Source organism: Crinia signifera, chromosome 19 (assembly GCF_055691185.1).
Source record: "Crinia signifera chromosome 19, ASM5569118v1, whole genome shotgun sequence".
Taxonomy (NCBI): Eukaryota; Metazoa; Chordata; class Amphibia; order Anura; family Myobatrachidae; genus Crinia; species Crinia signifera.
Genome location: NC_139226.1, coordinates 22,104,366 through 22,119,208, shown reverse-complemented (window position 1 = coordinate 22,119,208; position 14,843 = coordinate 22,104,366). Strand labels below are relative to the sequence as shown.

Sequence of the window (14,843 nt, the reverse complement as noted above, 5' to 3'; positions counted from 1 at the left end):
ATACCATGTCTTCTTTGGAAGGCAGAGTTGTTTGCTGGATTTTTGTTGGTGACACCTTAAATCTCTTAAATTTTAAAGTGGGAGAAGGAGGAGGAGGAGGAGGAGGAGGAGGACTTTGATCATCTTGTGAAGCTGAGCCACTAGTCATGAACATAGGCCATGGCCGTAGCCGTTCCTTGCCACTCCGCGTTGTAAATGGCACACTGGCAACTTTAAGTTTCTCCTCCAATGATTTGCTTTTTCTTTTTAAGGGCCTTTTACTCAACTTTGGCTTTTTGGATTTTACATGCCCTCTACTTTGACACTGGGCATCGGCCTTGGCAGACGACGTCGATGGCATTTCATCGCCTATGTCATGATGACTAGTGGCATCAGCTTCAGAAGCACGACGAAGTGGCTCCTCATCTTTTCCTTTTTTTTTATCCTCCATATTTTGGATATCTAACGGTAGGCAGCGGTGTCAGCAAACTGGATACCGAGATATCAGCTGGTTGTTGTCACTATCCAGTGACAACAGCAGCAAGATACAAAAGTGGATATATATCAGTAACACAACAAGTGGCGTCAGCAAACCAGAGTTATGTACTGCGATATCTAACGGTAGGCAGCGGTGGCAGCAAACTGGATACCGAGATATCAGCTGGTTGTTGTCACTAGCCAGTGACAACAGCAGCAAGATACAATATTTATTTTGTGGATAGTTACACTGGTAGGTAACACAACAAGTGGCGTCAGCAAACCGGAGTTATTTACTGCGATATATGTAACGGCAGCGGTGGCAGCAAACTGGATACCCAGATATCAGCTGGTTGTTGTCACTAGCCAGTGACAACAGCAGCAAGATACAATATTTATTTTGTGGATACACTGGTAGGTAACACAACAAGTGGCGTCAGCAAACCGGAGTTATTTACTGCGATATATGTAACGGCAGCAGTGGCAGCAAACTGGATACCCAGATATCAGCTGGTTGTTGTCACTAGCCAGTGACAACAGCAGCAAGATACAAAAGTGGATACACTGGTAGGTAACACAACAAGTGGCGTCAGCAAACCGGAGTTATTTACTGCGATATATGTAACGGCAGCAGTGGCAGCAAACTGGATACCCAGATATCAGCTGGTTGTTGTCACTAGCCAGTGACAACAGCAGCAAGATACAATATTTATTTTGTGGATAGTTACACTGGTAGGTAACACAACAAGTGGCGTCAGCAAACCGGAGTTATTTACTGCGATATATGTAACGGCAGCAGTGGCAGCAAACTGGATACCCAGATATCAGCTGGTTGTTGTCACTAGCCAGTGACAACAGCAGCAAGATACAATATTTATTTTGTGGATACACTGGTAGGTAACACAACAAGTGGCGTCAGCAAACCGGAGTTATTTACTGCGATATATGTAACGGCAGCAGTGGCAGCAAACTGGATACCCAGATATCAGCTGGTTGTTGTCACTAGCCAGTGACAACAGCAGCAAGATACAAAAGTGGATACACTGGTAGGTAACACAACAAGTGGCGTCAGCAAACCGGAGTTATTTACTGCGATATATGTAACGGCAGCAGTGGCAGCAAACTGGATACCCAGATATCAGCTGGTTGTTGTCACTAGCCAGTGACAACAGCAGCAAGATACAATATTTATTTTGTGGATACACTGGTAGGTAACACAACAAGTGGCGTCAGCAAACCGGAGTTATTTACTGCGATATATGTAACGGCAGCAGTGGCAGCAAACTGGATACCCAGATATCAGCTGGTTGTTGTCACTAGCCAGTGACAACAGCAGCAAGATACAATATTTATTTTGTGGATAGTTACACTGGTAGGTAACACAACAGGTGGCGTCAGCAAACCGGAGTTATTTACTGCGATATATGTAACGGCAGCGGTGGCAGCAAACTGGATACCCAGATATCAGCTGGTTGTTGTCACTAGCCAGTGACAACAGCAGCAAGATACAATATTTATTTTGTGGATAGTTACACTGGTAGGTAACACAACAGGTGGCGTCAGCAAACCGGAGTTATTTACTGCGATATATGTAACGGCAGCGGTGGCAGCAAACTGGATACCCAGATATCAGCTGGTTGTCACTAGCCAGTGACAACAGCAGCAAGATACAATATTTATTTTGTGGATAGTTACACTGGTAGGTAACACAACAAGTGGCATCAGCAAACCGGAGTTATTTACTGCGATATATGTAACGGCAGCAGTGGCAGCAAACTGGATACCCAGATATCAGCTGGTTGTTGTCACTAGCCAGTGACAACAGCAGCAAGATACAATATTTATTTTGTGGATAGTTACACTGGTAGGTAACACAACAAGTGGCGTCAGCAAACCGGAGTTATTTACTGCGATATATGTAACGGCAGCAGTGGCAGCAAACTGGATACCCAGATATCAGCTGGTTGTCACTAGCCAGTGACAACAGCAGCAAGATACAATATTTATTTTGTGGATAGTTACACTGGTAGGTAACACAACAAGTGGCGTCAGCAAACCGGAGTTATTTACTGCGATATATGTAACGGCAGCGGTGGCAGCAAACTGGATACCCAGATATCAGCTGGTTGTCACTAGCCAGTGACAACAGCAGCAAGATACAATATTTATTTTGTGGATAGTTACACTGGTAGGTAACACAACAAATGGCGTCAGCAAACCGGAGTTATTTACTGCGATATATGTAACGGCAGCGGTGGCAGCAAACTGGATACCCAGATATCAGCTGGTTGTCACTAGCCAGTGACAACAGCAGCAAGATACAATATTTATTTTGTGGATACACTGGTAGGTAACACAACAAGTGGCGTCAGCAAACCGGAGTTATTTACTGCGATATATGTAACGGCAGCGGTGGCAGCAAACTGGATACCCAGATATCAGCTGGTTGTTGTCACTAGCCAGTGACAACAGCAGCAAGATACAAAAGTGGATACACTGGTAGGTAACACAACAAGTGGCGTCAGCAAACCACAGTTAAAAATTTAATTACTGAGTCTGCGATATCTAACGGCAGCCAGTGGTGTCAGCAACAACAACAACTTAATTATTTTTTTTTATATTTTTATATATTTTTAATTTTTTTTTTATTTTTTTTTATATACTCTGAGAGGTAGGTACAAGGTAGTGGCACTGGCAACAACAGAGGTGACTGCCTGGTAGGTGTTTACAACCATATAACAGGTAGCCAGGCAGCACAAAAACCCTCTCTGGCAGCACAATAAAAATTATTAAACCCCCCTCTGTCTGTAGTATTCTGTAGCAGGCTAGCAGCAGCAGTGACACAATTAGAGATGAGCAGGCTATAGCAATATAGAAAGAAAACCCCCTCTGCGGCAGTACAATAAACCCCCCTCTGTCTGTAGTATTCTGTAGCAGCAGCAGTGACACAAATTACAGATGAGCAGGCTACAGCAATATAGAAAAAAAAATCACTCTCCAGCAGCACAATAAAAATGATTAAACCCCCTCTGTACTTGCAGCTCTTTAGCAGCAAGCAGCACAGTGACACACACAACGCTCCAGCAAACCCCCCTCACGGAGCAATAAATAAAACCCCCCTCTCTGGCAGCACTGCTGCCTGCTCTGCGTCGCCCCACAGAATGAAGATGGCGGCGGCGGGTCCCGGCTTTTATGTAATCCGGATCTCGCGAGAATCCGACGTCACCAATGTGACGTCGGGCCTCGATTTCGGCTCCGGGCCTGCGCGGGAGTCCGCGGACGTCCTGGATCCGGATTCGGATTCAGGACGTCCGTGCGGATCCGGATCTCGGAGATCCGGACCCGCTCATCACTAGTGATAATACACAAGTACCATATGTTTTGTTTTTTTTGTACTGATGTCCGGCACTCCACTTACTTTCTTTTCTACATTTCCAGGGTTCCCACCATGGAAGAAGGAAATCCCCACAGGTAATGCAGCAATGAAGCGTCACTCCGGGTCTTGGGAGCAAGAAAAGTGTTTTAATGCAGTCTACTGTATTGTATATTGTAACCTATTTTTTTAATTGATAGAATTATTTACTTCACATTAAATATATTGATCCCCTCATTGCCCAAACATTGTATTTAAAGGGTAAATCCTTATAAATACAGTGAATGGATGGTACTATAGTGAATAGACGTCCACCACCCCACTATAAATGTATATTAAACAGGATAACTCTCTAGGTATTTGTTATTTATTATTGCAGGTGATATCATAAATTCTTTTTGTGAAGCCATAATACATAAGAATAGATTTGATTCTCTTCTGGAACGATTTGTATAATATTGTACAAATAAATTTTGTGTTATACTTTTCCATCAAACTGTGATCGTGAGGCTTGAAAAGAATTGAGGGTTTTGTTGCAAAACATGCTCTGTCCTTTCAAATGATTCATTCTTTTAAAAACAATGACACTTAAAAGAACTGAGAGTTTTTGGAATGTAGAGTTCATGGAATGAGGATGAATCTCAAAATGATTAATGATTTGTTCCCATCAATTTCCAAAAAAGTCTGATCATATCAATGCTCTGTATCAGATTAATACCGGTCTTCAAATGTTTTCTCTAGAAGAAATGGGATGGACTTAAATAAACTCTTTTTGAAATCCCTCCCGACAAATACATAGATGATGGGATTTACACAGCTGTTAAGGATACATAAGCAAGCAGCAATGCTATCCATGATAAACATTGTATTTTCATCGATTTCAGTATTCATATACTCTAATAAGGACAATAAATGGATTGGGAACCAAAAGCAGAAGAAACAAATTACAACGGTAATAATGACTTTAAAGGGTCGACCAGATCCAGAAAGATTCCTACTTCTTCTCAGTCTACATGTGACAAGGCTATAACAAATCATTATTATCGAAAATGGTATTAGGAACATGAAGACAAATCTAGTAATGAGCATAGCTTTGCTCAGTGATGTATAATAGTCTTCACTATATATGAGAATGCAGTATGAAATATTGTTAATTGGGTCAAGAATAATGTCCATGAAAACAAGATATGGGGAACTAAGTACAAAGCAGGATGCCCAGATAATTGCGGAGATCATTGAAGATAATCTGAGAGTTCGGTGGTTTTGTGACCACACAGGACACAGGACTGATGTACATCGGTCAACACTGATGATCATTAGGAAAGAGGTGCTGAGAAACATGTTGAGGTACAGTACAGTCGATACAGCCTTGCAAATAATTACACCGAAGAGACTCTGACTTTTGAACAACTCCACCAAAACTTGCAGAGGGATGGAGGCATTTAAAGTAAAGTCAGCAACAGCTAGGTTGAGAAACCAGATAGTATTAACTGTCTTCTTCATCTTGAAACCAGCAATCCAGATGACCAATCCATTCCCGATAATTCCCAGTATGAAGATTACAATATCAAAAATAAAAATACTGATTACAAAAATGGAAAAAAACAGTGTATAGTCTCCATTTCCATTCTGGGGGCTGTAATCTGTTACATTACTTGTGACGCCAAATGCAGCTGAAGTGTCTTCCATGTTGTCAAATGTTCTACTACAAAGTTTCAAATAAAAAATTAATACTTACAGTATTGACAATACGGGTTTTTTTCAATATCATCAATACAATTTTATATAATTTATATTGGTACTTCCTCATCTTTGCGGCCACCACTACGTCAGTTACGTTACCCGCTACTTAACCGATACGTAAGGATATCCGGCGAGGAAACCGTTACAAATCTACTCTAGAGACATTTTTGAGGTAAAAGATGTTTACTATATTTAATAAAATGTACCAATGGACGTGAGATGAAATTATATGTCCAGAAGAGTGTACGCCACCACCCTGGCTCCACACCACCACCCTGGGTCCATGCCACCCTCCTGTGTCCACACCACCATCTATTACATTTAGTAGAGTAATGGTGAGCAACGTGAGCCACCGAACCAAAAGCGTGGGGAGCGAAGCGAGCCCGAGAGGGGATGATAATACTTAGCAGCACTACATAAGTTCGATAGCGTTAGTGGTGGCGGCAAAGATGAGGAAGTACCTTTATATTCACTTTACACTTATTTTATAATACGATAATCTTAAAGAAAAAAAAATGTGTTCTGTTCATGGACAATACCTTATTCCCTAATGGCTCCTACTGCACTCTTCGGGGGAGAAGGATGAGACTTAAAAGAGAAGTAATCAACACCAGCTTAAGTAATGGATGCAATACTGTGGGTGGTGGATTGATGGGGGGAAGTAGGAATGGATTAATTTGATTGATACCATGGCTCAGCAGTTGGTGGTAGTGGGAAGAGCAGAGGGGGGTGGACAGAGAGTAAGGTGCCAAGAATGAATCTATTAAATCCAAACGTCCCATATATTTAAACAGTACACACTGGGGGAAATGTAATAGGATGAGAAATTTAGAAAGAGAGAGATTTGCTAAGAAATCTCCAGTTTTTTTAAAGCGGCAATCATTTACACTTCTAAACCAATTTGATTGCGAAGTGTTAATGATTGCTGCTTAAAAAAAAAAAAAGAGATTTATTACCAAATCTTTCACTGTCTGAATCTCTCATCCTATTAAATTTCCTCTGCTATGTGTGACTATATACATCTAAATATATATATAGTAGAAGAATGGGTAAGGCGTCACTCCAGGGCTTAGAAGAAACAGTATTTATTGTGAGGCAGTCAACGCCGTTTCGGGTGTTACCCCATCGTCAGGACTAAAATGTGTTGGTTGAGCACATTTTGGTCCTGACGACGGGGTAACACCCGAAACGGCGTTGACCGCCTCACAATAAATACTGTTTCTTCTAAGCCCTGTAGTGACGCCTTACCCATTCTTCTACTATATTTGGTGGGCATCCCACCTTGGATGGCACCCAGGCAAGAGTCTTCTGAGTGCGGGGAGTGCTGGACATCAGCGCGACTTAATATATATATATATATATATATATATATATATATATATATATATATATATACAATTGTAGAGAGAGGTAGCACTCCTGTACTAGTAATAAAGGTCCCGGTGCCCTCCAGTTCACTAAAAAGTGAATATAGCACAGATAGGGTAGCGGCGGCACTCAGCGTGGAAATAAGGCAACAAACGCAGGTAGTTACTCAAACGTTTTCGATATCTAATTCGATATCTTCATCAGGATGATCCTGATGAAGATATCGAATTAGATATCGAAAACGTTTGAGTAACTACCTGCGTTTGTTGCCTTATTTCCACGCCGAGTGCCGCCGCTACCCTATCTATATATATATATATATATATATATATATATATATATATATATATATATATAGTGGCAATATTCTCCTGGGGCGAGCCTCTAGGAAAAAATGAGTGGCACTCTCCGGATTTTAGTAGACACGTTTATAGTGCAAAGTTAGTCAATACATAGTCGTCAACGTTTCAAGGCCTCAGCCTTTTCGTCAGGACGGACATAAAGTGCATACAGTGCTGTGCAAAGGAAAGAGGCCACTGCACCGCAACCTGGGAAGTGTGGGTGCTGTTTCCACCCCATTCGTAGGAATGGCGAGTGTGTTGGTACTTCTGTATCTATCTATCTATCTATCTATCTATCTATCTATCTATCTATATATATATATATATATATATATCTATATAGATATATATATATATATATATATATAGATATATAGATATCTATATATATATATATATATATATATAGAGAGAGAGAGAGAGAGAGAGATATATCTATATAGATAGATAGATAGATAGATAGATAGATAGACAAAAGGAAATAACTGCGCAAGAACCTTGATAATATGTATTGGTAGTCCACAAATGGGGGGGGGGGGTAATCGTGCCATCCAATATTTCCAATGCACTTTAGGTTATATTCACCTGGTTCACCATTCACCATAGTTCTCATCTACATCTTGGAAGCGTAGAAATTACACCTTTTTTTACATAAATTAAACATCATGTTCTTTGTTTTTCCTGCTTGGGATTTTCGACACATATATCATATATGTATATTTGTTTATAGATCAGTCTGCATATAATATTACTAAGTGTGTTATATATCTCGCTGTCCCGATATATTTGCTAATTATTTTAATCTATGAGCAATATTTAAGTACGAATGCAAACTGTAACTTCTTGTTGTGGGTATTAAGATGTTGATGAGAACTATTTATCACTTGTAAAGAGGGTTTTATTCCTGTTGCTATGTTTCTACTATTTCTAAAAGCCACTAAATAATCAGTCATGTTTTTAGATAGTAGGAGCTCCCACGGTTTTAAATAAATGGTATATTTTGACATGCAAATACAAATTTCTCATATAGGAGTGCATCCGCTTACAACTGCTCTTTTCTTCTCTCTTTTTGACAATTTGCAACAAAGTCTGATCATATCAATGCTCTGTATCAGATTAATACCGGTCTTCAAATGTTTTCTCTAGAAGAAATGGGATGGACTTAAATAAACTCTTTTTGAAATCCCTCCCGACAAATACATAGATAATGAGATTTACATAGCTGTTAAGGACACATAAGCAAGAATCAATGCTATACAATATAATTATTACATTTTGATTGAATTCGGTATTCATATACTCTAAGAAGGACAAAAATGGATTGGGAACCAAAAGCAGAAGAAACAAATTACAATGGTAATGATTACTTTAAAAGGTCGACCAGATCCAGAAAGATTCCTACTTCTTCTCAGTCTACATGTGACAAGGCTATAACAAGTTATTATTATCGAAAATGGGATTAGGAACATGAAGACAAATCTAGTAATGAGCATAGCTTTGCTCCTCATCAGTGATGTATGATAGTCTTCACCATATATGGGAATGCAGTATGAAAGAATGGGTACTTGTTTCCTAGCACAGCGCCCGTCGGATCCCATCGCATACCTTTAGTTAAGGTATGCGATGGGACCCGATCTGACCCGATATTCGGGTTTTAATAGCTTCCAATACAATTTTAGAATTGTGTTGCATCGCATGCCTTTACAATGGCATGCGATGCTATGCAATGCGATTACACCAGATATCACATTGTACAGCCACCCCACTATAAACTCCAACCCGAAGCGTGGCGAGCGCAGCGAGCCCACGAGGGGCGATGGTACGCGTCCTCCGACCTTTTCATACCCCTACTATCCACGTCAGCGTGGAGTCGATTTTAGCTAGTGTGGCGAGCACAGCAAGCCACCGAGCCCGAAGTGTGGTGAACTCAGCGGGCCCCGCGAGGGAACGCGGAATACATGTGAAGCAATCTGCGTCCCCTCGCGGGTCTCGCTGCGCTCGCCACGCTTCAGGCTCGGTGGCTCGCTGCACTCGCCACACTATATAATATCAACTCTACGCCAACGTGGATAGTGGGGGTATAAAAAGGTTGGAGGATGCGTACCCCGCCCCTCGCAGGTCCTCTGGATGGAGGGGCGGGTGTAAGGTCCCGCTCATTCCCGACAGATCTGCACATTGTGAACATCTATATAAGGTTGGTGTTTTTATATATTTTGTATCCTGATGACAAAATTAAACATTTTGAAACGTTGACCATATATTTGGCCCACTCGTGATTCCTGAGTTGCAGTTGTGAGTGCCGCACCTTCGCCAAAGTATCAAAGTATATATATATATATATATATCTGGTGAGGCCGCGGCACTGGGGACTTGCAAACAAACGAAACAGGGAGCCGGTTCTCTGTTGACATTTCAGCCCTTTATTGCGGGCTTTTCTCAAAGCCCGCAATAAAGGGCTGAAACGTCAACAGAGAACCAGCTCCCTGTTTCGTTTGTTTGCAAGTCCCCAGTGCCGCGGCCTCACCAGAGATATTATCGGACCCAATCCAGGTCAGTGCACTGGCTCTCTGAGGACCTGTGCTACACAGTGATTTCCCAATTGAGGTAAGGTTGCACCTTGTCAGACTCCATATATGTCTAATTGAGTGTATAATCCAATTTGTATAGAGGTTTTCTGTTAGCTACCTACTTTTAGTTATATTGGAGACAGAAGTTTACAGCCAATAAACTGGTGTCAAAAGTGATTTATGACCTGGTGTCAAAAGTGATTCATGATCTTTCACCATCTGGTTGGAGTTTCGTGTGCAGCATTTGCAAAATCGGTATGTTATACAACTTTATATCAAACCCTTCCTGTCGCATTTAAAACTTCAGCATCAAAAACTTGTTTTGACATCATCATCTCCACTTCTATCAGAGGATTTAGTACCTCTAGATATGTAAACCTTTTTTCCATTCCTTTTTTTCTCTCCTCCTCCTCCTCCTTCCGGATCACTGTTCCTCCTATTCACTCTTTGGATCTAAAAAATGGATGTTTTATATTATTTTTATACATGTACATGTTTTACTATATTTTAATATGTGAGTAACGACAAACTTTTCACTATTTGTAGAGATTTGTTCACTGCCGCTGATGAAGTCCTGAGGGACGAAACGCGTTGGGCTATGTACCTGTGAAAGCGCTGATGAATTTTTAAAACAATCTAATAAATGTCAATTTGTTTTTATAAATCATTGATTCATTTTAGTTCAAAAGTATAAGTACCGGTGTTATAGTGCACCTCTGTCCTTTGTTTATATATATATATATATATATATATATATATATATATATATATATATATATATATATATATATATATATATATATATATATCTTGAATTGATACAGAATAAGGAATATTTGACACTGATGTACAGTTTTAAATGTAAAACCTTTTAATTAGTCGATTGAATAAAAAAAAAAAATCAATAAATCCTGGTATGCCGAAATTTACATATGAGTAGTTTTCCTGTGCAGATTAAATTAATGTAATAAACCCAAAGTGCTAATCCATTAAGCAATTGCTACCAAGTAAGTGTTCTGTAGGTGTTATTCGCCACTAAATTCAATGTAAAAAATTACTCCAGCAAACAAAAAAATTACGGTGGAAAAATACTTAATGCAAAAGTGAAAAAAATATCTTAGTCGATTCTGTAAAAACCTATATTATGATAAACTTTATTTGTATATTTTGTCATATCTGACCTTAAATTTCCCTTGTTATCAAATCCTAATCCCTAGATCAATTATTATTATCAACATTATTACATTTTATTTATAAGGCGCCACAAGTGGTTAGCAGCGCCGTAAATGTTTTAGTATATGTACACCTCGCAAATGTCTCTATTTTGAATTCCCACGAAATGGACTAATACAAATCATATCGCAGATTTGTTAATATCTGGTCATCTGGAACTCTTTTTCCTAATATGAGATTATTTGTATAAAAGTTCTAGATCAAATACTTGCTCCTGGCAGTCCAAAATATAGAGGGGGTATTCCTATAGGGGAAATAGCGGCGGCTCCTAATTCAATGCTGTCTTTAGCGACTGCTTTGAAGCAGGATCAGTGCAGAATCGGCCCGACTTTAGAAGCTGTCGGTCCCGTTCTGCTAATAACAGCCGTGGATTGTCGCGATCCCGGCCGCAGATCGCCAATCCACAGCCGTTTTATTAGCCACGCCCCCTTTGTGCCCCTTTCTGCCGATCGGCAGGTGGGATATTGAATCCCGCCTGTTGTTCAGCTGTGGGGCTGACCGCAAACGGGCCAGGATCACGGCTGTAGGCAGGGATCGACATCCGTGATCCTAGATTGAATACCCCCCTAAAGTCACATACCCATAAACTGTATAAAGTTTCCTAAAATGTTTGGATACAAATATTTTGTTTCAAAAATACAAATTTTAAACCTCAATCCCCCAAGAAAGAAAGAAAAAATAATAATAACAACTGTGGCTACCGGAATCTTGTTTGATGTTTCAACATAATATTATATTTAGGGATAGGGATAGACAAATAACTAAACTGTAGGTACTGTGGGTTACAGATGGAGCTAGCCTCAGCCAGCCTGGTGGGACGTGGGCGGCGGATGAGGACGTGCGAGTGGCTCACTCGCTTGAGTGTCCCGCTCACTCGACGGCGGGGACCGGGTGCTTACCTTCCCATCTCCACTTCAGGGAGACAGGCAGGGAGGGGCTAACAGAATGGGGTGTGCAAGCGTCTCGTGCTCGCTCTCCCCATTCTGTCGGACTTCGGTGGCTGGCGCCGCATAGCCATTCTATCACCAGGAGCCGCTCTAATGAGAGCGGCTCCATCTGTACATGGACAATTCATTGCCAAAGCATCTTACCTTCCTTCTCCCTTGCAGTGTATATTGCATTTAAAGTTTCTCTCCGTTCAGCCGACAAGTGACTGCGTTTCTGTCTTTCTTTTCAACATTTACATTTGATTGCAATTTTTTTTTTTTTTTTTTTAAGATCTGATAATTAAACATACAAAAATGGAAATGATAATCTAACGCACATGTTTGACTGCTGTTATGGATATCAGTGCTGTAGATCTGAATCGGGACAGATAGCAGTCCGTTAATACAGTACATTGGGCCTGATTCAGACCCAGTCAGTTGGGGCCGAATTCGTACCCAGGTCCGATTGTGCGGGTCTGTGCATGCGCAACACATTGGCCCCAGATGAACACAGTGAATTACAGTACAGTGTCTGCCAGGCTGAGACCGTATGCAATGCCAACTGTGTTCAATGTTGAGTGCTCCAGGGTTTAGTGTTAAAAATGCATCTCTGGCTCAGGCGGTACACTTGAGAACTGCTAACGACACACTAGTGTGCCACAGCACAGTGGTTGAAAAACGCCGATGTATTGTATTATAATTACCAGTGAAATGGATGTCATTCACTGACTGCCTGATCTGCCTCCCACTAGATGCAACAAAAACCCCATGTATATTCTCCGTATATTGAATAACCTGGTGAGAAGTTGTTGTAAAACCAGATTATGCAACAGACAGCAGCAGGGAACAATGTCAGACCATTTAGATAACATGAGCAATATTCCACCAGATCTTCAAAGACACCTGGAACTAAATTGTAAAGCTCAAAACTCTTATGCACATAAGATAACTCTTATGCACATCAGATATCTGATGAAGCCGCTGATACCTACACAGGAGGCGGAGAAACGCGTCATACAGCTTTTTAAAATACCTCCTCTACACTTTCTGGAGCTCCAGAATCGGATTCCCCACCTGCCTGTCGAATAACCCAAAAAGCAAGTACTGGTTTATTTCAAAGCTAACTACTGCCTCAAATATAGCAGTACGACAGTAGCAGTTTGGAACCCTGAGACTTTTATCCATTATTGACTTTCAATATATATAATTTTTTTTTTTTTTTTTCCTTTATTTCGTTTTTTGCATTTTTAAACATTTTTTCACTTTTTGCTCATTTCTGTCTGGCCAGACATCAGCTAACAAGAAACCACTTTGGAGTATCAAAACGAGTCTGCCTAGACATGATTATCCTATGTTTTTAAAATGTGCAGCCCTTAATATGTTTTGTATTTACTTATAATTTTTATATTTAATTGTTATTTTTATTCATTAAATGTCACTGGCCAGTGCAATATATACATCTATATATATATAAAATTAAAACTTTTTTACATATTATATATCTTTTATTTCTTTATATACATTGATTCTAGCGCGTGTATCCCCCTTTCTTGTATTATATTTAAAGGTCATATATATTTATTCCGTGGTATGACCCCTCTTCATAAAGGGCTGGCAATAAGGCGCCACGTAATGTCCAGCTCTAGTAACATCAAAATGGTGGCGACGTAATGCTCCAACTATTAAATATTAATATTGGAGATGTGCGGGGCTTGGAGCCTCCCGCCTGACTCGGATCCGGGCTCGGCAGCAAAACGTCATCGTCCGGGTCGGATTCTCGCAAGATCCGGAACTCTTTATAAGTCCCGACTCCGGCACCATTCTTCATTCGGAATGTGAAAGTCAGACATCACGGATGTGTCTGTGCTATCTGCAAGGAGGGTAAAGCTATGGGGGACAAAGTAACTCTAAAGGGAGCTGAAGGCTGCCTAAGCATGAAGCAATATAAGAGCCCTGACTTAGGGTCAGTAAAAGTTCAGGCAGTGAAAAAACTCTGTTTCAGTTTTTCTGCCTAGTGATAAGGTTGGCAGAAGTAGTTAGCCTATCAGGAGTTAAGGGGGAGGGTACATTATAGCACTACTTAAGCCCTAGGGATCATGTGACCTCCACCTTCTTACCTTTGGAAGTGCTGGTATCCTGTGGTCTCCTGCGCAGACCTGGTAAGTGGAATATTCTTTTCTCTGTCACCTTAAGCATTAGAATGCCTAGGCCTAGACGATCTGCTCCCCCTCCCCGCCGGCTGGTGGACGCTGCCAGGCCCCTTGCGGGGTACCGGCGGCCCAGGGTGAGAGTAGTGGGCACAGAGGATAGGGCCGAGGCTTTGCCTGCCCCCTCTGGGAGCCCGGGAGGTGGCCTGGTTAGTGTGGTGTCTCCCCCTCCCTCCTCTCCCGCTCCGGCGCCGACCGGGGTGTCGGGGGTGGGCAGGGAGCAGGCCGGCAGCCTGGGGAGGTCCCTGCCGGAGGATTCAGTGGCGGGTGTGATAGTGCAGTCGGGTTCCCCGGCGGGGAGCTTGTCTGCGGCTGTGGGGCAGGACGCGGCGCTGGCTAGCGCGCGCCCTGCTCTGTCGACGGGTGACGCGGCGGGGTCGCTCGCGGGGGTGTTAGGTCAGCCGGCTCCCTCGGCGGGGAGCGTTCCGGCAGGTGAGGTGCAGGGCGCGACACTGGCTAGCGCGCGCCTTGCGCTGACGTCGGGTGACGCGGCGGGGTTGATGCCGGCGCCTGCTGAGAGAGGCGCCGGGCAGGATGCGCAGGCCTCGGCTCTGGTGAGCGCGAGGCCTGACGCTGTGAGACAGACGGCGGGGACTCCCTCACAGCCTGCTGAGGCTCGGGGGTCCCCG

The 14,843-nt window shown here is 42.0% G+C and overlaps 2 protein-coding genes across 2 annotated transcripts in view; both read right to left on the bottom strand.

Annotated features, from left to right (window-relative positions):
- Window positions 1-4,450: 4,450 nt before the first annotated feature.
- LOC146041473 (chemerin-like receptor 1) lies at window positions 4,451-5,518 on the bottom strand. Its single transcript, XM_083161448.1, is given in 1 exon segment — window positions 4,451-5,518. A coding segment is annotated over 1 exon segment (1,068 nt).
- Window positions 5,519-6,052: 534 nt separating this feature from the next.
- Window positions 6,053-14,843, bottom strand: part of LOC146041472 (chemerin-like receptor 1) — a 42,954-nt gene continuing 34,163 nt past the window's right edge. Inside the window, 2 exon segments of the mRNA XM_083161447.1 lie at window positions 6,053-6,072; window positions 8,328-8,467. Coding sequence (XP_083017573.1) covers window positions 6,053-6,072; window positions 8,328-8,467 — 160 coding nt within the window.